The sequence below is a fragment of the Ipomoea triloba genome, chromosome 1 (genome assembly GCF_003576645.1).
Source record: "Ipomoea triloba cultivar NCNSP0323 chromosome 1, ASM357664v1".
Classification (NCBI taxonomy): Eukaryota; Viridiplantae; Streptophyta; class Magnoliopsida; order Solanales; family Convolvulaceae; genus Ipomoea; species Ipomoea triloba.
In genome coordinates, this window is record NC_044916.1 from 314,254 (window position 1) to 336,207 (window position 21,954).

The following is a 21,954-nucleotide window of genomic DNA, read 5'->3' on the forward strand; positions in this document are numbered from 1 at the left end:
CATCGATCGGTCACCGGCGACTTCCCGTCATTTTAGATCGTTCCGTCGTAGTATGTGGATGTCATTGGTAGTGGAGGCTTTGGCTTCGCAAATGAAGACTATGATCTCATCAGCCGCTGCTCAGACTGGTGCTGGCCACCCAGCCGGAGGATTTTCGCAAGTTGCAACCTTCTGATGGCCTGGGGAGTTCGATTGTCCAGTGCTGGCGGCGGGTGCTTTAGATTTTAGAATGGTGTTTTGGGTTAAGAACCTAATTTAATTAGCTTGTCATGTGCTTCTCTTGCACTAGGAAAGTACTCACAACGTAACTCTTCCACTTTTTATTATAATAATAATAATAATAATATTATTATTATTATTATTTAAAATCATTATAAATAATAATAATAATTATTATTATTATACTATTATTATTATTATAATATTTTGTAAAAGGGTATTTATGTCTTTTAAACATATATTCAATTTCTATTCCTTCAACCAACCAAACACTAGAATAACATTCCTAAAGTCTACTCCTTTCATGAACCAAACAATGGAATACAAATTTTATTCTATTCCATGTCTATTCCATTCCCCAAGGAATAACATTCCTATTCCCTTAAAATTCATTCTGACCAAACATGTTGTTAGTGTTTTATTGATTATTTAAAATGCTTACGAGGCGGGGGAGAGGGGAGGGGCACCAGGAGGATGAGGGCTGGGGCCAACGTTAAGAGGGACGCCTAGTTAGCTTGATTTTATTATTTTGGTAAATTCAAAAAAAAAAAAATCTTTTGTGTAAAGATTTGAAAATTATTTATTAATATTAAATCCACTTAACAATTACACCCATTTGATATGCTAATTAAGTGAATATATATGTATTTGCAAACATTGAATAATTTATAATTAAACTTCATATAGAGAGTAAAGACCTCGTGGTCTAGTAACACCAAGTTGTACCTATAGGGAAGGTTGTGAGTTTGAACATCGGCGATATTAATACTTTGTGCTTCAGTAGGTTGAAAAAGTAGTTATGAACAGATACTACGTACTATTTAGAACTCTTGTTCTTATTTTGTCCAAACTTATAAAATGATAGGACCGCATTGTACTTTTTCATAAAATAAATTAATATTTACTATATAGTTTATTAACATTTTTCTACTAGAATTAAAAACTAAAATTGTAACCAAAGAGAATGTGATAATATTAGTAAAATTGTATGTAGTAAAATTAAAAATTGACTAAATAGGATAATATTACAATAATTTGTGTAATAAGTGAAAATTCCCCTAACATTTCCGTGCAGAAATGAATTTTTCGGATTTCGATTACAGTTTGGTCCGGTCCCACGCACGCCAATCTGATGTCATATGCATTCATATCCGTTTACGGTAACACGCGTCTCAACGCACATTGCATTGACGCACTCACCCACTCAGTTGCAACAATTGAAACGGTTGGGCGTGCAAACACGCACACCGCTCGGTCGTGGGAAAACTGACGCCACTAGCCGTAGCCGCAGCCGCAGGTTAAACCTCGGCCAAATCGACAAACTCACGACCTCCGAAACCTGGTTACACTCCAAGAACCCAACTTTGAACACTGAGACACCAGATTATAATTTTCTTTACTAAAATCACCCACATTTTTACATTTATCTATAGAATCCAACAAGTTTCATAAAGATTAGTAAAATCTCAGGAAAAAAGCAAACTTTATTGTAGTTATAGGAAGACTTTCCGGTATCGAAATTCGATAAAGCTTACTCGTCCAATTCGATTACACCTGGACAGGGAGAAAGAAGCATAATGGAAAATGTGAGTCAGTTATGAATGGGTTTATGAGATTTTGTCTTTTCTACCAAACCCATGAAATCTGCGTAATATGCTCTCTCCTTTTCTCTTCACCCAACACACAAACAGACCTTCTAATCTCTTTCACATTGCAGATTTTGAGCACCCTGAGTTTTAGTGAGAGAAAAGAGAGAATTTTGCTCTGTCCCAGAGTTTTTCTTGATTGACCTAAGCTTAATTTGTGTTTTGTAGCAATGGAGATTGGCGGTGGGAGTGGAAGAGGTTTTGACCGAAATGACAACCTGAAAATGAAGGCTACTGCTCAGATAGATGTACTGGAGCACTATTATGCTGGTTAGTCCATTTACTTTTTCTTCATTATTGTCTTTCATTTCTCAGAAATTCCTGATTAGATTATGGGATTGAATTATTATGGTTATGTGTTTTAGGGTAGCATTTGATTGATTGATTTGGTGTGGATTTTGTCTGTGTGTGTGTAGTGGAACGTTATCCATCACCAGATTTGATGGAAGAATTGTCTGCTAAGTTGGGGTTGAGTGATCAACAGGTGAACGTGTGGTTCCAATGCAGGAGGCAGAAAGACCGGGATAGGATAGCCATTGGCATACCACTGCATAAGGTAGCTTCAACTATGCCGATGGCTTCGTTGATTGCTGTTGGTGAAGTGTGGGGCAAGCCGGTTCCTGGTTCTCCATACGGTCGGCTAATGGTTCAACAGCCTGGAGTGAGAGTGCCAAGCTATGGAAATGAAGGTCTGTCTACTAGGCGGTATGATCAGTTTCCGTGGACCATCCAACATTCGCGTGCTGTTGCAGCTGTGGAGAAACAGCTGGGGGGGCATTTCATCGACAATGGGCCTGTTCTTGGATTCAATTTTGATCCCTTACCCCCGGGTGCATTCCACACTCCAATTGGTAAGCATATATGCTTCCTGTGTTGTTTGATATGAATATATGATGATGATGATAAGTAGTAAAGGCATGCCGTGTGATTTAATTCAATTATTATGAGTTGTGGTGTGCAGATTGGATCATTGGTTTATATTTGGTTTCAAGCCTGTTAGTGATCTTCATGTTCTTAGCATTTGTGCTCTAAATGAAACAAGTTCATCCTGCTCTCCATATCTGATTTGAAACTCGTGTATATGTAAAATAAATTCCTGTTCTTGGTCGTCTTTGAGCTTTCCAACAATTTAATGGGCTTAATGATTTGAAAACAGAGCCAGCAGTGCATTACAAACAAGGTGGACAGTCTCACAGGGCTGAACTACATGGTGGGCCAATCCAGGTTTGTTGTTCATTTCTCCTTTGAGACATTCTCAGTGACCACGCCCAATATTTGGCACTAGTTAAGATTAATTATCACAAAGGAAAAAGCTTTATAACTTGAAAAGGCTAATGTTATGCACTTTAGACATTGCATCCCATGTCTGTTTTTATACGCAACTTTTACTTAGGACATTAAATAGGTTTTACATCTTATCGTTCTCAATTGTAGCTATAGCAAGGATTAAAAACCCAATATATTGTTTTGCTTCTTTTTGCCTTATTTGCATCTCATGTCTGTTTTTATACGCTACTTTTACTTAGGACATTAAAGAGGTTTTACGTCTTATTTATTATGTCATCTTATCGTTCTCAATTGTAGCTGTAAAGCTATAGAAAGGATTGAAAACCCAATATATTGTTTTGCTTCTTTTTGCCTTATTTGACTTCTTTGAGAAGTGTGCTTTTAATGAAAGAGTGGCATGACAGGCTGCAAACCAGACCTCCCTTCAATACCAATTTACTCAAGGAGAGTCATCCAGTGCAGCTGCTGCATATGGACCACGTGTCCCGCCTGGCTACTACAGTTCACCTGCTGAAGCTCAGACCATCGCTATTGCATTATCTGGTGGGAGCTCTTATGTTCATGGCACACAGTTGCCAATTTCGGGTCTTCTGCGTCCACAAGGCATACAATCCAGTATATCTCAATCTCTGGGAGCTCATGTTGTTCCTCAAAGTTCTTCACGTTTGAACATGAGAGTAGATGCTATTTTCGGTGGCTGTTCAACCACTGGGGAGGAGAATCCATTAATGCCATCTGGGACACAAGCCATCGGTGATAACAGACTATTGGCGAGAAACTGGAAGGTTCCCAAAGATCCAATATATTTTAAATCCTAATAACTCCTCATTTTTCCTAGTCTGTGCACAAAGCAAATTGCCTTGTTACATTTCGTTTCTTAGTTCCATCGAGTCTGTCCTTGTTTTTCCAGATTTGCATTCAATTGCTTTTTTCCATTCAAAGAAAAAAAAAGTTTGAAGACTATGAAGTATGTTTGACTCATAAAACGCCATTTTCTATATCAGTATCTTATGTGAAAGATTGACTCATGAGAAACAAATCTATGGGTTTCATAATGAGAGATTGTCGATCGCCCATGTGCTAACATTTAGCTGTATTTAATTGTTCATCTTCTTACTCTAGTCCCTTTTGGCAGAGTAAAGATGCAAATGTAGGAAGGAAAGTCGAGGCCCAAGAAAAGAGGCTCACAGATGGGCTTATTGAGGAGCTAGCTAGACACGTTAAGGCAAAAGGTTTAGATCCAATAACTTTTTCCAATGGGGTGGTTTGGGTTGTAGGATAATGGTACATTAGTTGTAGGTAATATTTGTAGTACTATAAGCAGAATCTCACGTTCACAAAGCGCGATTATATGTTATATTTGTAGTACACTTACACTATGTCGCTTTACTGAAGTGCGACATCTGCTTTAATTTTGTTATTGTGAAATGCACATTTGTTACACCTCCCAAATCAACCACTTTTCGGTACACAGTATTTTCCCATTTACTGTATTTTTGGAAATCCTGGCTTTAATTGCACGCGTTTTATCAAAGCTAGATTTATGCATTTATTTATGTCTCCAAACAAAGTTACTGCATCATTGTGCCTACAGTATTATAGGGATCGGGCGTTACTCTTTTGGGGAAGCTTACAGCTTTGCTTTATCTTCAGGTCTGGAGATTCTTGATTTGCTTGGCAGATGCTCTATCTCTCTCGCCTTTCACCATAGATGAGTTTGTTCATGATACTGTAAGTTCATACTACTTGCTTTTATCTGCTATGAAGTTGATCCATATCTCATTCAAATAATTTTTCTATATTTAAGATTCGAGATTAATGGGACAGGTACATATTATGCTTCTGAGATCCATAATAAAAGATATTGAAGGTGCTGCTAATTCTGGAGGAGGAAATCCGCGTATTGTTGAAGAGGTATTACTTAAATCATTTATATTTATGATATCTGCCAATATTCATGTAAAATTTCATGCTATCAAGTCGAGCATTTCTAATGTATTTTTTTACAGGCATATGCGCGGGGTTTTAATACAAGCAGCTGGCAGCGCCACTTGAATCCATTGACATGGCCTGAAATATTGAGACAGTTTGCTCTTTCTGCTGGTTTTGGGCCCGTCTTGAAGAAAAGAAACATTGAGCCAGCGAGTTCATCTGATGAAAGTAAGGTAATGATATATTCTGTCATCGTGTCCCCTCTTGACCTTCCTTTTTTTTTTTCGCACAAATGGTTACAAGTTTGCACAAAAATTGCACACACTATTGGTTGCGAGTTTTCTCCGTTATTTCCCCGTTTAATTTGGTTGCTTGTGCAGGGTGACGATGATACAGATACTAGTGCCAGCTCACCAAATGAAGTTGCAGCTGAGAATGCAGCTTCTGCAACGGTTGCTACATTTAGTATTCCTGGCAATACTGTCAATGAAAAAAGTGACAGTGAAGAATGGGTTGAAAGAATCATGGAGGAGGAATACTCTGATCTGAGTGTTGAAGAGCGTCTCGATGCATTTGTTGCCTTGATCAGTGTGGCAACTGAGGGAAAGTCTATTCGTGTCGTTCTAGAGGTTTGTAAGTTTAGTGTGAGTTATTATTCACTTTTAGAGCTTCCAATTTACCTGTTCTCTGATTAACACTTTTCAGGAGCGTATTGAAGCAGCATCTGCGTCCACAAGGAGACAATCCAACATATCTCGATCTCTGGGAGCTCATGTTGTTCCTCAAAGTTCTTCGCTTTTGAACAGGAGAGTAGATGCTAATTTCGGTGGCTGTTCAATCACTGGGGAGGAGAATCCATTAATGCCATCTGGGACACAAGCCATCCGTGGTAACAGACTATTGGCGAGAAACTGGAAGGTTCCCAAAGATCCAATATATTTTAAATCCTTATAACTCCTCATTTTTCCTAGTCTGTGCCCAAAGCAAATTGCCTTGTTACATTTCTTTTCCTAGTTCCATCGAGTCTGTCCTTGTTTTTCCAGATTTGCATTCAATTGCTTTTTTCCATTCAAAGACAAAAAAAAGTTTGAAGACTATGAAGTATGTTTGACTCATAAAACGCCATTTTCTATATCAGTATCTTATGTGAAAGATTGACTCATGAGAAACAAATCTATGGGTTTCGTAATGAGAGATTGTCGATCGCCCATGTCCTAACATTTAGCTGTATTTAGTTGTTCACCTTCTTACTCTAGTCCCTTTTGGCAGAGTAAAGATGCAAATATAGGAAGGAAAGTCGAGGCCCTAGAAAAGAGGCTTACAGATGAGCTTATTGAGGAGCTAGACACGTTAAGGCAAAAGGTTTTTATACGATAACTTTTTCCAATAGGGTGGTTTGGGTATTAGGATAATGGTACATTAGTTGTAGGATAATATGTATTGTAGAAAATGTATTGGAAAGGCATTTAACCATTTCTTTGTTGTTAGTACGTCCTTTCTTTACACTATGTTTTCTCAAACAATTAACGAATCAAACATTTTACGCTTTAGATAAGTGTGGTGAATTCCCGCCCAAGTCTGTCTACTTGAAAAAGCCATTCAGAGCTCAACCGTGGATTGATTCTGATATGAATGTGACCAATCTTCTAATGGTAAGCCAACTTACGTCTCTTCCCCTCGCCTCACTTCTATAGGCTACTATAAGCAGAACCTCGAGTTCACAAAGCGCGATTATATGTTATATTTGTAGTACACTATGTCGCTTTACTGAAGTGCGATATCTGCTTTAATTTTGTTATTGTGAAATGCACATTTGTTACACCTCCCAAATCAACCACTTTTTGGTACACAGTATTTTTCCCATTTACTGTATTTTTGGAAATCCTGTCATTAATTGCACGTGTTTTATCAAAACTAGATTTATGCGTTTATTTATGTCTCCAAAAGAAGTTACTGTATCATTGTGCCTATAGTATTATAGGGATCGAGCGTTACTCTTTTGGGGAAGCTTACAGCTTTGCTTTATCTTCAGGTCTGGAGATTCTTGATTTGCTTTGCAGATGCTCGATCTCTCTCGCCTTTCACCATATATGCGCTTGTTCAAGCTTTCCATGATACTGTAAGTTCATACTACTTGCTTTTAATTGCTATGAAGTTGATCCATATCTCATTCAAATAATTTTTCTACATTTAGGATTCGAGATTACTGGGACAGGTACATATTATGCTTCTGAGATCCATAACAAAAGATATTGAATGTGCTGCTAATTCTGGAGGAGGAAATCCGCATATTGTTGAAGGGGTATTACTTAAAATCATTTATATTTATGATATATATCTGTCAATATTCATGTAAAATTTCATGCTATCAAGTCGTGTATTTTGGCAGTTCAAAACATCCTCGTCTAGCAACGATCCAGGCTCTGGCAGGATTTTCGTTCATCTGTGTGAGGGCCGGTGGAGGCTTATTGATTCGGAGAAGGTACCAATCTTCTTATTTACCTGCTTCTTCTAGGTTTTATGTACGTTAATCCTACATTGTGTGGTTGGTACTCTCGCTATTTCCATAAGATTTGTATAATTGGGTTTAACGTGTGCAATATAGGTGCATGTTAAGTGACCTGGTGCCATTTATCATTTATTGTCATATATATTTGTGATGCAATGTTCAATCCAGGACTTTGATGCTCTCTTAAGGATCTTTGGATGTGTTTGGAGTCAGAGAGCCCCAGTTGCGTTCGATGCTGCAGCAAATCGAAGCTGCTTTCAAGGAAAATGCCAGGAAGTTGCAAAATAATTCTGACACTAGGGCACGAGGTCTAATCTCTATGTCTCTACCTTTGACAGACCAGAAGCTTCAGATTCCTTTTCAATCCAGCTGGGAAGAATTGAAACATAGGAGAAAACGATGATGTTTCGAGGAGATATTCAGATTTTGAGAAGTGGATGTGGGATGAATGCCTCGACGACTCCACATTACTGAGTGCGATGAAGTGGGGGGAAGGATGACACAAAAAGCTGTTACATGTTTGTAACCGCTGTCACATTTTGCACCTTCTTAAGGAAAGACAATGGCACCATTGTCACCCAACTTCCAGTGCTTCTGTCAACAAGCCATCACCTCCTGTTCAGATTTCGTTGTTAAAAGCGCAGCTAGCTTCAATGGAGGTAAGGCATTGCAACTAGTTCAATTTATCCTACTTTTTCTTGTGCATATATAAATATATTGCTTATAGAGAGGGTGTTTAGTAAATATCTAATAACTGTTAGCGGATTGAGTTAGTGAGTTTGACTAGTTGATAGCATTAGCTGATTGTAGAAATGTATTTGGTAAATTTGTTGTTAGCTGATTACATGCAAAATGACTTTCTCAAAAAACTTATGGAAACAGTTGCTTTGAACAGTTTTTTGAATTTTAGTGTTTTGTTACAAAAAAACTAATTAATCAAACACTTATTGGTTGTTTAACCAAGTCATACAGCTAATAGTTGTCAAATAAGTTAAAATTGGCTGATAAACTAACTGTGTTATCGAACAGGGCCTGAATCGGCTTTAATTTTTCTTTCAAAACCGCATTCCAAAGGCTAATCAGTGCATCTTCCTCAGAAGATCTCCTTCAGCTGGTAACTCATATATCTGTCTCTTTCGATCTGCTTCAGTGTGTAACTGTGTACAGATTGTGTTTTTGTTCACTGTCATTTTAACTCATCATCAGATTATCTGATCTCTTCTTCTCCCTCTATTGTTTGAGTGTGTGCAGATCCTGGCATTGTTGGATGGTGCCATTAAGAAGAAACTTTTAGCTTCTGAAGCATGTCGTGATGATCTCGAAGGGATTCCATGCACGACATCAGCTTTGGCGCTGAGGCTCGGGGAAGTTGATGAATCCCTCCATTGCAGACTGTTAGAAGCAGGAAATTGATCTGTAATTGTTAGTGCAAAGGGACCTCAGATCTGTAACAACATAACTTATCTGAAATTAATGAAAGATTACATTGCATGCAACTTGCACGTTTCTTGCATGAGTGTTGCACATACCATTTCAAAATAAAAAATAGTCTAGGCGGCCGCTTAGGTGCCGACTAGGCTCTAGGGTGCCTACGCCGAAGCGATTTCGGTCCTGTGTAGCTTTTAATTAACCGGCCGACTAGGTGCCGAGTTGGGCGCCTAACTCGACCGAGTTGAGCGCCTAACTTGGTTGAGTTGGTGCCCAACTCAGCTGAGTTAGCACTCAACTCTGGCGACTACTCCTCTTCTATATTCTTTCAGCCATGTACTCAACTAATCATCTAAACGTATGCAGTTGACTAGTTTGGGGATTATAACAGTCTAAAAACTCTCAACCTAGTGCTTATTGCCTTCTACAACATTGATAAAAATAAGTTGCTGGAATATTTGGAAAGAGGAAAAAAAAATAAGAAAAGAAAAAAAGATGGTTTATACTTTATACTAAAGCAAGCATGCTAGCGGATGTTACGCCACAAACAGGGGCAGATGTATGTCCTACGCACCAAACCTTTGCAATTAGTATACACATATACATACATTTTATTAATATTAGTTTAATTTGTCCCCTAAGATTATGCCATTAGGGAGTTAAATAGTTGTTATTTTGTAGTGTAATTAGTCTTTAATACAAAAGTACAAATCAATTATCTGCTTGGATTGCAAGAAAATTTTGATTCAAAGGATTTACGAAAAGTTAATTGTATTGTAATGAAATGCAACAAATGTCGTGACCTTATTGGGAATTTGGTTCACTCAAATGATTTCATTTGACAATTGTAGTGAACAATCTTTGTAGCCCATGTTAAGGGGAGTGACAATGGCATTTTGGCATTTCTGCAGGTGCAAACAATGTAATAAACACTACATGTGATGATGGTCCATCTATCATAAATGAGATGGATAATATATACTCCGTATATTTTTTTAACTAGAGACGTCGACGTCATTATTTGAAAGTGTGTATTAGGTAAGTCTTATACGAGAATCATACTTCTTTCACTTGACTACTCATTTTCGGGACTAGATGGATAATTTTGTTGAGATTTTATTGTTTTTTTTAATAAATTAGTTTGGTTGGTGTGAGTGACCGTGCACTCTCATCACTAGAACCCCCTCTTGTATAAAAAAATCAATCTGACCAGCATTTTACCTTTTAATTGGGTCGGCCCGCTGCGAATTGGGATTGGTCTGAGTTTAAATGTGTCTCTTACCGTTAAGGCCAAATTATTTTGATAAGATAATGTAAATATGTAGTCACATTTTTGTTATTATAATAATTATCCATTTGTTATTGTGGCTAATTGTTTATAATTAGGATCGTAGGTGAGCATATATTAAAAAACTTATGCCAGAAAACAATATATTATAGTAGTATTATTTTGTGTTAAAGTTAATACATCTGTTATTGACTAAGTTGTTAATGACAAGGGTAGTTAGTCATGAGCATAGCATAAAAAGTTGATGTTAGTTAGAATACCTTTGAACAATGCACCCCAACTTTGAATATTTTTTTGACTTGATAATAAATAAATGAAATCGGTTGGACGGTAGCATGCATTTAGGTTGCCAAATACTAAGGGGCATTTGGTTAAAACATGCCTTATGCAACATGGAGTTTGCCCATCTATGTTTCATACTTGAAGAAATCTGACAAATGAACTTTTTAACATGATACATTCTTTACAAAAATCAGATCTTCGACCTTGCAATTACATTATTAGTCGACTTATCAATCGTTTCAAGTTGTATTGAGGTAGAATTCAAGCTTAACATGTAACAAGTCAGGAATAAAATTGTTCACATGGACAGCTCAGTTGGTCAAAGTGTGAAATCTGGAATTGGCAGTTTGGCACAGCATAATAGCTGTCATGAAGTGGAGAAAAAGAAGGCCATGTTCTTGACCAAGACATACGAAGATGCTTTTATTTCAAGCTATAAAGATTGTTGTTCCCTCTCTCTTTGGACAACCTCAAAGAAATCACATGCACCCCTCGCAACATTCCATAATTTCATGCCCCACAAATCTTTCAATCCCTCAATCTCCGCACATCATCACGCCCACAAAAAGCAAAACCAAAAACCCCTCCCTAATCTATGCATATAAAGTCATCCATCCCACCAAATCTGTGAACCAAACAAGGAACTAACCAAATCACCATTGTTTTCTTTTTTCTCCGGCCACTTCAACTCTGTTCTCCGCCATGGCTAATCTCGCCGGAGCTTTTGCTATTCTAGTTTTGGCGGTCATCACTTCTTGTTTGTTCCAAACGGAAGCCACTAGACCCGGCCAATTCATTACCATTACTTCATCTCCGGCGCCGGCGCCGACCACCAGCGAAATAAGCTTCCCACCGGCGTCGGTGTCAACCCCGGCTTCAGCCCCCGGACCCGCCATTGGCGACATTAGTTTCCCTTCCCCACCTGCGCCGGCTCCGATTTCAGCGCCGGAAATTGGTTTTCCAGTGGATTCAGCACCGGCGCCTGGACCGGCCATCGGCGACGACGTATCGCCGTCGCCGATGGAAAGCGACACCGGGTACGGGCTTTATGGATTCCAGAAGAAGGAGAATCCGTCCAGGACGACGGAGAATTCTTTCAACTACAATTTCAACAACAACAACAATGGCGGATACTCTCAGAGGCATTTTGACAAACACAACGGCTACACCGTCCCCGAGAGACAAGGAATGAGCGACACCAGGTTCATGGACAACGGCAAGTACTACTACCACGTCAACGACAACAACCTCGACAACTACAACAACAACAACAATGGCGGCTACTCTCAGAGGCATTTTGACAAACACAACGGCTACAACATCCCCGAGAGACAAGGAATGAGCGACACCAAGTTCATGGACAACGGCAAGTACTACTACGACGTTAACGACAATAACCTCGACAACTACAACAACAACAACAATGGCGGCTACTCCGAGAGGCAAGGCGTGAGTGACGCCAATGGCAAGTACTACTATGACGTCAGCAACAATGGCTACTCAGAGAAGTACTACTATAACAAGGGCAACAATGGGTACAACATGCCGGAGAGACAAGGAATGAGTGATACCAGGTTCATGGATAACGGCTACGATGTTAACAACGAGAATAACCGTGGAAATGGGTATGAGGCGATGAAGGAGAATGAAGGGTACAACGGGAACTTCAAGTACGAGTTCGATTCCATGGAGGAATATGATAAACATCATGGATATCCCAAAACCCAAACCTGGGAAGATCAACCTTGAATTGCTCAACTCCAAGATTGATTTTTGATATGATAATGGTGGTTTGTATTCCATCTGAGTTTGGATTTGTGTTAGCCTTATTTGCTAAGCAAACCGATGGGACAATTAATCATGTGATTTTAATTTGTCATGTTGGGGTTTAGGTTTATTTAATTTATACTGCTTGAGAATTAAAGTCGGTTGATGCCACTTAGCTTGATAACAATGTTCAAGATTTTTAATTATAATATTAAGTGATCATTTTATACAATGTTCTCATGTTTTATTATATTTTGCTTTATGTATGTATTCATTTAACACTTAATATTTTAAATTAATTGTTTCGGTGTGTTCTCATTAATCTAAAATTGAGATGATTTTTTGAGAAAACATAACTAATATTAATAATTATCAAGATACAGAGAGTTCACAATGAAGGGAAGTGGGATAACAGTCCACACCCTATGATCAAACATGAAAAGAGATTTTCGAACTAACAAATGGACAATCTGATTCGCTAAATGTTTGACGAGAGAGATAAAAGCACCATAAAGTGATGACAATACATCTTTAATATCAAGTATAATGAGATCAAATTGTAAGTCCAAAACAGCCGCTGGGAGGCTGACGAAAGAGATAAAAGCATTATAAAGAGATGACAATACATCTTTAATATCAAGTAGAATGAGATCAAATTGTAAGTCCAAAATAGCTGCTGGGAGGCTGACGAAAGAGATAAAAGCATCATAAAGAGATGACAATACATCTTTAATATCAAGTAGAATGAGATCAAATTGTAAGTCCAAAATAGCTGCTGGGAGGCTTTGAACGATTGTGCGGAGTTTTGACATGAGAGTAGCTATGATGTTGTTCCTTAATCAAACTAAGAGCCTCCCTAATAGCAAATGCTACCTGTGCTTGAGGAGCTAGCTGTTGCTGTGAAATCACCCTTGTCGTCCCTTATAATTCAGCCAAATCCCATACAGTTCCTAGTTGTGTCAAAACAGTTTCACATATTTGAGTGTATATTGTCCAATGAAACTGTAGTTATATCGAAATAATACTGTAGTTGTATTGTAATGAAACAATAGTGTATATAAAATGAAACTGAATAACAGTTTCACATATTTGGGTGTATAATGTCGAATGAAACTGTAGTTATATCGAAATGAAACTGTAGTTGTGTTGAAATGAAATTGCAATGTATATAAAATGAAACTGAATATGTTACACAAATAGTGCTAATTTACTCATAACGACGTGTGGGAGTGTAAACCGAGTGCCACTAGACCGAACCCACTCCCATTCATGTAGGAGTGTAAACCGAGTGCTACTAGACCACAAGATTTTTGGCTCCGACTAAAGCATTAAGCAATGAAATTGCGATTGTTGTAGAATTGCAAAAGAATTGAATTACCCGGACCATTATCCATAATGGATTAATATTTGATGCACCGCTGATATAGAGATGCTATACACCGGCGTTGAAGGAGAAGATGCCACATCATTAAATAAAAAAGTCAATATTTACCGGGTCCTTTGTTACAAAATGTTTAAGACTTGTATTTAATTAGGAAACTCTTTATTTCTTATTAACAAAATATATCTACTTTCCTAAATATATTATTACTTAATTATTATATAACTAATTTCCTAATCATTCAATTGAATTAATCGGCGGTGTATAGCTTCAAATCATGCAATTCAACATTAATCCTCCCCAGGATTCATATGATATGATAACACTGCACACAACATAACAATTATATTGAATATAGACTTTCTAAATTATTATATTTATAGTTTAAGAATTTTTAAATTTTAATTAACAAAGTTCATCTAATTTCCTAATCGTTTTTATTAAATCTATATATTAAACACTTACGGAATATATTAATTTGAAGCCATGTAATTCAATATAATCCTATCCATAATAGAATTCCCATACCTGATCGATAAGGCCCATATTAGCACTTGGCCCATTAGTCATTGCCATTCTCTAATAACAGAAAGGACATGAACGAAGACTAAAGAGAAGTAGGGAAGCAGAGAAAGGCGAAGAAAACCTTGCTTGGTGAGAACGAAAAGCTTATAACTTTGTTTATAATTAGGGCTCGATACTTATGAATCTAAATTGATCGTAACTATTCGCAGCTCGAAACACCAAGCTATTGAATTTCCTTTTACGGGAGACTTCTGTCTGTCGCTAGGGTTTATTTAGCTCAGTAGCGATGACGCCGGATCCAAACAACGCCGGGCCCGCCGGAGGCGAAAAACCAGCTAGAGAGGAGGCCTCTGTCAAAGTCCCTGCCAAGGACCCCAAGAAGAAGGACGACAAGAAAGACGAAGATCTCGTAAGCATTGTTATCTACTAAATGAAAACCTAGAATTGTGATAGAGTACTGTTACTTTATTTGTAAGAGTGTAAAGATTCTGTCTTTCGCGTATTTTTTTTGGTCTGGATGTTTTTCTGCACTATTTGTACCTCAATTTGTTAGTTTAAGCATTAAAGTTGTATTGTTTACATTTATTTTAGTCCGAGGAGGATCTAGCACTCAAACAACAGTTGGAGTTGTATGTAGAGCGAGTTCAGGACCCTGATACTGGGCTGCAGATGGCTGCCCTAGAGAGCATGAGGTATTCCCCTTAAATAGTTACTCTTGCATGAATATTGAAGATTATTAACCAGTTGATTTGGGATAATTTTTGCATGGTGCAATAACAAATTTTGAGTCTTCATAGTAGTATCTTTAGTTCTTTGCTTTTGATGCGATTGGAGAAAGGTTTTGTTAATTTTTCCTTTTGAGGTCTTCAAACAAGTGTATGCAGAGGACCCTAAGAAGAATGACGGCAAGAAAGATGCATAGTAGTATCTTTAGTGTATAAGTTTTTAAATGGCATTCTATAATTTCTTTATTCTTATTCTGGAATCAGAATGTACTTCTTTTCCCGAGAATATGAAAGAATTGAATTATACAAGAATGACTGTTCAATAAATCTACCTTGGTGCCTGAGAGAGGATGTATGGATGCTTTACGCAAAAATTCTAAAGAGAAAAGAGTTCTTGCTCTTCCAAAATAGATTTTCAATGCCTTCTGAGAGGGATTTGTATGTTGTATTGCAATTTTTCTCTGTAGACAATTGCACTCAAATGCTAATTTCCATTGCCTTCAGAGTTGTTACCTCTTGTCATTATCATGTGTACTTTGGGTATATCATATTCTGGAAATTGGCAACTCTCCACTGGTGGTTACTACATATATTAGTGAATTATACAATACAACTATAATAGATCGTGTCTAGAGTACCCTTCTTGCAGATATTTGGATGCTCACTCTTATTCTCATAACTATTGGTTGCAAGTTGTTTTAGCATAATACTAATTAGTCTAATTTCATAATTGTAGGCAGGAAATTCGGTCAGCAACAAGCTCTATGACATCAGTTCCTAAGCCATTAAAGTTCTTGCGTCCTCATTATGGAACACTAAAGTTACATTATGAGAAAATGCCAGATTCAGATACCAAGGTATGTAGTCGTTTGCAAGTTTCAAATTTGCACCTTTATGCTTTCACACTCAAATACATTGTAGTTTGAATTTTTCTTTTATTCTGTGTGCAGAAACTACTAGCAGATATACTTTCTGTTTTGGCATTGACAATGTCTGTTGAAGGAGAAAGGGTATGTTATTGTCATTTGAGGTTTCATCTTCCATTGCTATTGCTCATATAAAATTGTTGCTTCGTAATGTATACTCTATTCATAAATTTTTTAAGCTATTATTTGGTTGGTTGTTTTTGAATATTATTCTTGTGAAAATCTCTTGCTGCATGTATGGTGTTATTAATTTTTATGTATTTTTCTTATAGGAGAGCTTGAAGTACAGACTACTTGGATCTGATGATGATATTGGTTCTTGGGGCCATGAATATGTAAGGTGAGCATTTTTATCTACTCAGCTGTCACATTCATTATTGTTTATTAAATGAGTTGGACCTAGATTTCTAATACCTGGTGCTCCCTATAGCCGCTTACAAGAAGATATAAAATCAGTTTTCCAAAAGGAAATTGTGATATAGTGAGATTAGTTAACTACTATAACTATTTTAAAAAAAATTCTGGTTTCTTTTGGCAGGAACTTGGCAGGAGAAATTGCTCAGGAGTATGTAAAACGACAGGTTGTTTTCCATTTACTTTAGAGTTTGACTATTTCTAGTTTTATAGGAATAAACTGTAAGATATTTTATAGAAGCATGTTTGTTTCTGGAGACAGACTGCAAAGCTTCTCTCTGTTGTTCATAGAAATCCCTTTTGTTGTTAGAAGTCTTCATTAACCTGTGTGTTATTAGTTCTTACATTGTATGAAACTGCTTCAGGGTGAAGAGGCCCCAATCGATGATTTGATGGAGCTTGTGCAACAAATTGTTCATTTCCACATGAAGGTATGACTTGCTTACAAATTACCTCTACTAGATAATTTATTTGTGTTCTTGTGCTTGCAAGTTGTGTTGTGTGTGGTTGCTAGTTACCCTGTCCTTTTTATCTGGGGAGTATATTTAGAATGAAATGACAGAATAATATGCTTTGTATTGCAGCATAATGCAGAACCTGAGGCAGTTGACCTTTTAATGGAGGTACTTATAATTTGTTTTCATTGTCTTATCATGGTTATATAGCTCAGTTCTAATTCGTTAATACATATATGCTATACCATTCTAAATTCTTTCAGGTTGAAGATCTTGATCTTCTTCTTGAGTATGTAGAGCATGCAAATTATAAAAGGACATGCTCATACCTTCAGAGTGCAGCTAAGTAAGTTTGGTAGCTAAAACATTTATGGATGCAGCAGCCAGCTAGTGGCACCATTCTCTATCTTTTGACTGTATCATTATACACATAGAGTAATAAACATTTTAATCTTTTGCAATGTGCCAATGTATAATGGTCCTGTCATCTTTATTGTATCACTATATCAAGGACTCTGGATGGTACTCATGCTCACATCTGTTGTTTACAGTTATCTTCCAGGTCCAGATGACACCTTGGTACTAGACATTGCCTACAATATTTATACGAAATTTGGAGAATATGCAAGTGCTCTTTTCATCGCACTACGCCTTGATAACACACAGGTACTCTATTACAACAGTTCAAATTATACTTCTGCATGGACTATGGAGTAAATGGCTCAAATCACTGCATATTTTGAATTAATAACAATCTACTTGTCTCATCCCATTGATCCTAGTTTATACTTTGCAGTATGTGAAGCATGTTTTTAAAACTTGTGACAACCTTTTGCTGAAAAAGCAGTTCTGCTACATCCTTGCTCTCCATGTAAGTCCTCAACTTTCCTACTTCTATGTGAATGAAATCCCTTCATGGACGACATTATAGTTCTGTCTTGGTCATTGTAATTTATTTATCTTGAGTGCTTCTTAGATACTATTTCATTTTAACCTTTTTCTAATATTACCCATATTCTTATGCTTATATTTAAAACTGTTACAATTCCAGTTTACCCCTATTTTTCTGCTCATTTTTTTGGTCTTTGTGACCTCATAGTTGGGATTGAATATTCTATTAGGATTACTTTATGGATTAGGGAGAGACTGAACCCATTTTAGGCTGTCCGAGTGTAATGGTAATCCATTTTTCTTTAATGAAGAATCATACTTGCTATATTTACTGAACCTATGTTGTTTTGGGTGCAGCGTGTGACATTTGAGCTTGATGAAGAGATGTGTTCAGGGGAAGAGAGAGAAGTATTGCAGGAAATTATTAACAATACTAAATTAAGTGAAGGCTATCTCGCTCTTGGTCGTGACATTGAGGTGATGGAGCCCAAATCCCCCGAGGATATCTACAAGGTTTGATTTACATTGAAATAACACCTCTCCTTTGTATTATGCTTGATTTAACATCTAGTATGCAATAATTATCGTTGTAAATATTGGATAAATGGTTCTATGGGAACTGATGCACTCTTATGTTCCATCTTCCTTGATGTCCTGTTTAAATTTTTGTATTGTTTTAATCCTCTTTTTAGCTCAATCCAATTTTCTTAATTCTGCTATCTTCTACTCCTATTTTTTTTTTTTTTTTTTTTGTTCAATTCTTTAAATGCATCCTAGTTGTTGTCAAGATCTAATATTTTTTTATTCTTCTCTGGATTCATCAGGCCCATTTGATTGAGGGCCGTGGCAGTTCAGGGACAAGTGTTGACTCAGCAAGACAAAACTTGGCTGCTACATTTGTTAATGCATTTGTCAATGCTGGATTTGGTCAGGTAATATGAGTTAAGCTGTATATGCTCACCTTTATTTGCATATATGGATACGATGGTTACCATTTTTAGGCTTGCAGGATAAGCTGATGACAGTTCCATCAGAGGCCTCGAGTGGTGGCTCCTCAACAAGTTGGCTTTTTAAAAATAAAGAACATGGCAAAGCCAGTGCTGCAGCAAGTCTGGTGAGTACTTTTGTCATTTTATTTCCATACGAGTGGTGTAGTACTAATGCCTTGTCCCTGCATTTTAGGGTATGATCCTGCAATGGGATGTCGATAATGGACTTGCACAAATTGACAAGTACTTCCACAGTACTGACAATCATGTAATTGCGGGTGCTCTATTGGCAGTTGGGGTAGTAAACTGTTCTGTCAAGAATGAGTGTGATCCTGTAAGTCCTTTATGAATTTGCCTATTACTGGACTTATTTTGTTCTCATAAATATATACTGTGATCTCATATTGTTTTGCATTGCAGGCATTAGCTCTCCTTGCGGAGTATATAGACAGAGAAGATGCTTCGATTAGAATTGGTGCTATAATGGGGCTTGGACTTGCATATGCAGGTTCCCAGAATGAGGAGGTGTGATTCTGTGCATGTATTGTTGTTGTTCATCTATAGCACCATGGCTACGTTATGACTTTATGATTCTAAATTCAATTTTTCAGTGTGTCCTACAGGTTATCTACCTGGATAGTATATGAGAATATTTCTTTTCTATATGCTTTTAGTTCTTTTCCTCTCCATATAACGTGCTATCTTTTTTTTTTTTTTTTTTTTTTCGATCAGTCAGAAACTCATCCCCATTTTTGAAGCAAAGCCTTCCCTTGATGTGATTGCATTTACTGCAATCTCATTAGGATTGGTGTTTGTGGGTTCATGCAATGAAGATATTGCCCAGGCAATTATTTTTGCATTGATGGATCGAAGTGAGTCAGAGCTGGGAGAACCTCTTGCCCGTTTCTTGGCTCTTGGTCTTGGCCTTCTTTTCCTTGGGAAGCAGGTAACTACAATTAGTGATGTCCTTCAAGAATAACTGAAATATTATCTCTTTATTTATTTATTTATTTATTTGTTTTTTGTCTGCATGCGTCTCCACTCTGCATTGGTGTTAATTACTGTATTTGTTGTCTTGTACACTTGATGCTTTTGGTATTTTATTTTCTAACTGTTACTTTGTTCTCTTGTAATGTGTAATAGGATCGTGTTGAGGCCACACTTGAGGTTTCAAAGACTTTCAATGAAAAGATTAGTAAATATTGCGACATGACTCTACTTTCTTGTGCCTTTGCCGGAACTGGGAATGTTCTCAAGGTTGCCTTAATCTTAAAACCTACTAGTTGAGCGTAAAAGTGTTCAGTATAAACTTGCTAACAGTTCTTTGTCACAGGTCCAACACTTCATTGGTCAATGTGCTCAACATCACGAGAAGGGTGAAACCTACCAGGGACCTGCTGTTCTTGGAATTGCAATGGTAGCTATGGCTGAGGAATTGGGACTTGACATGGCCATAAGATCACTAGAACATCTTTTGCAGTATGGTGAGCAGAATATCAGAAGGGCTGTTCCTTTGGCTTTAGGTCTCCTGTGCATATCAAATCCAAAGGTATATACTATATAACAACCCAGTTTGATTGAAACTTCTTGCACACTCTCTCCTCCCCTCCCCTCTACTTGTGTTAATAAAACACAAATTGTTTGTGTATCCCTTGATAACAAATGCTCCATATTTTTCATACTTGGTGTCTCAAACAGGTCAACGTTATGGACACATTAAGCAGGCTCAGCCATGATTCTGATGCAGAAGTAGCAATGGTATTTATGATACGAAAGAACTCTTAATCATAGTTTTGCAGTAGGTTTCTCTTCAACTTTAACAACCTGTCTAAACTTTGAGTCGTTTTCTCAATTCTACAGGCTGCAATTATTTCAATGGGGTTGATAGGTGCTGGAACTAACAATGCTAGAATAGCTGGGATGCTTCGTAATTTGTCCAGTTACTATTACAAGGAAGCCAACCTTCTTTTCTGTGTAAGGACAATATGCTCCTGTAGAAAAAGTTCTTGTGTTTTTTTAGTGTCCTTTTCACTTTAGCTATTTGCTGTGTTACTTGTGCAGGTCCGAATCGCTCAAGGTCTTGTCCATCTAGGGAAAGGGTTGTTAACCCTCTCACCTTACCATTCTGAACGGTTCTTATTATCTCCGTAAGAGTTCTATTCTCTCTAAAAAGTCATCTAATTCAAATGTTACCTTTGCTTGTGCAAATCAGTTTCCTTAGCTAGCAAAAGTATTATACCCCGCAAGCAATTTCACTTTATTTATCTCAATCTAAATTTTTGTTAATATATCTTGCATCCTTTTCAGGACTGCTTTGGCTGGGCTTATAACTATGCTGCATGCTTGTCTTGATATGAAAGCTATCATTTTGGGAAAATTCCATTATGTGCTTTATTTCCTTACATTGGCAATGCAGGTGAGCTTTCTTGAGAACTAGATATGCCAACTTGTTTTTTTTTGGGATTAATTTTGTGGTTGATTCGTCAACTCCTTATGTGTACTTTTGGATCACAGCCGAGGATGCTAATGACAGTAGACGAAAACTTGAAACCGTTGTCTGTGCCTGTTCGTGTTGGCCAAGCTGTTGACGTTGTTGGTCAAGCAGGTCGACCCAAGACAATCACTGGATTCCAGACCCATTCAACCCCCGTTCTCCTCTCTGCCGGTGATAGAGCAGAACTTGCCACTGAAAAGTAAGCTCGCTTCTTTAAACTCATATTTGACGGTTTGATATTACATTACACCTACCCGCTGTATCTCAAAAGGGGTATTTTATGTAAGCTGATACAATATCCATTATTCATACAGATATATCCCACTGTCACCCGTCCTTGAAGGATTTGTCATCTTAAAGGAGAACCCTGAGTACAGAGAAGACCATTAATGTCCATTGAACGCCTGCTTATAAACTCCGAGACCTCCAAAAATGCTGGCCATGGCTGTCTTCTTCTCCGAGATCAATCCACTGTCCAACGAGGTTGCATGGCAATTTCAGATTTAAATGAACTTCTGAGAAGTTGGCATTCTAGACTGTCTGTTTTAATGCCTAATTACGTGTATACGAAGCAATGCAACAAAGCTATTAGAGAAGGCAGAGACGTACTTTTGTATGCACTTTCTGACGATTGTTTTTTGCACATTGAACGTTCTTTAATGTTTACCCTTCATTCGTTGACTAATTTACATATACTCGTGTTAAGGAGTGGTTTATTGAGCTGGTCAAGTATGAACACTTTAGATTGATTTATCTTATTGTGATTTTTTACTGGTACATCTTTGAGTAATGATTG

The 21,954-nt window shown here is 37.4% G+C and overlaps 3 protein-coding genes across 4 annotated transcripts; all 3 read left to right on the top strand.

Moving 5' to 3' along the window:
• The first annotated feature begins 1,587 nt into the window (after nt 1–1,587).
• Nucleotides 1,588–9,073, top strand: LOC116032628 (homeobox-DDT domain protein RLT2-like). Of its 2 annotated transcripts, XM_031275294.1 has the most exons (15): nt 1,908–2,135; nt 2,282–2,716; nt 3,022–3,089; nt 3,557–3,937; nt 4,806–4,883; nt 4,980–5,066; nt 5,162–5,317; nt 5,465–5,713; nt 5,790–6,002; nt 7,117–7,203; nt 7,279–7,386; nt 7,474–7,566; nt 7,762–8,252; nt 8,623–8,707; nt 8,845–9,073. In XM_031275294.1, the coding sequence occupies exons 1-13, from the start codon at nt 2,036–2,038 to the stop codon at nt 7,879–7,881; spliced, it is 2,175 nt and encodes a 724-aa protein (XP_031131154.1). In that variant the 5' UTR covers nt 1,908–2,035; the 3' UTR covers nt 7,882–8,252; nt 8,623–8,707; nt 8,845–9,073. The 2 variants fall into 2 exon arrangements, with proteins under 2 accessions (XP_031131162.1, XP_031131154.1); XM_031275302.1 differs by lacking the exons at nt 7,474–7,566; nt 7,762–8,252; nt 8,623–8,707; nt 8,845–9,073 and adding exons at nt 1,588–1,805; nt 6,636–6,736 and having other exon boundaries at nt 2,034–2,135; nt 7,279–7,291.
• Nucleotides 9,074–11,079: 2,006 nt separating this feature from the next.
• On the top strand, nt 11,080–12,590 carry LOC116032643 (TBC1 domain family member 5 homolog A-like). The gene has a single exon (XM_031275313.1). The coding sequence runs from the start codon at nt 11,294–11,296 to the stop codon at nt 12,338–12,340; it is 1,047 nt and encodes a 348-aa protein (XP_031131173.1). The 5' UTR covers nt 11,080–11,293; the 3' UTR covers nt 12,341–12,590.
• A 1,707-nt stretch (nt 12,591–14,297) lies between these two features.
• On the top strand, nt 14,298–21,933 carry LOC116032619 (26S proteasome non-ATPase regulatory subunit 2 homolog A-like). The gene is made up of 26 exons (XM_031275282.1): nt 14,298–14,393; nt 14,474–14,673; nt 14,856–14,956; nt 15,726–15,846; nt 15,940–15,999; nt 16,188–16,255; nt 16,454–16,496; nt 16,695–16,760; nt 16,914–16,952; nt 17,048–17,130; nt 17,336–17,450; nt 17,581–17,655; nt 18,033–18,188; nt 18,500–18,607; nt 18,685–18,789; nt 18,858–18,998; nt 19,085–19,188; nt 19,391–19,610; nt 19,808–19,921; nt 19,998–20,213; nt 20,363–20,422; nt 20,525–20,638; nt 20,726–20,811; nt 20,972–21,080; nt 21,179–21,357; nt 21,473–21,933. Exons 2-26 carry the CDS (start codon nt 14,551–14,553, stop codon nt 21,546–21,548), a joined length of 2,682 nt encoding a protein of 893 aa, XP_031131142.1. The 5' UTR covers nt 14,298–14,393; nt 14,474–14,550; the 3' UTR covers nt 21,549–21,933.
• The last annotated feature ends 21 nt before the right edge of the window (nt 21,934–21,954 follow it).

Coding starts and splice junctions, on each gene's coding strand:
- LOC116032628 (XM_031275294.1), top strand. CDS start 2,036: ATGGAGATTGGCGGTGGGAGTGGAAGAGGTTTTGACCGAAATGACAAC. Junction 2,136..2,281: donor ACTGGAGCACTATTATGCTG/GTTAGTCCATTT, acceptor GTGTGTGTGTAG/TGGAACGTTATCCATCACCA. Junction 5,318..5,464: donor GTTCATCTGATGAAAGTAAG/GTAATGATATAT, acceptor TTGCTTGTGCAG/GGTGACGATGATACAGATAC.
- LOC116032643 (XM_031275313.1), top strand. CDS start 11,294: ATGGCTAATCTCGCCGGAGCTTTTGCTATTCTAGTTTTGGCGGTCATC.
- LOC116032619 (XM_031275282.1), top strand. CDS start 14,551: ATGACGCCGGATCCAAACAACGCCGGGCCCGCCGGAGGCGAAAAACCA. Junction 16,497..16,694: donor AGGAGTATGTAAAACGACAG/GTTGTTTTCCAT, acceptor AAACTGCTTCAG/GGTGAAGAGGCCCCAATCGA. Junction 17,131..17,335: donor TACCTTCAGAGTGCAGCTAA/GTAAGTTTGGTA, acceptor TGTTGTTTACAG/TTATCTTCCAGGTCCAGATG.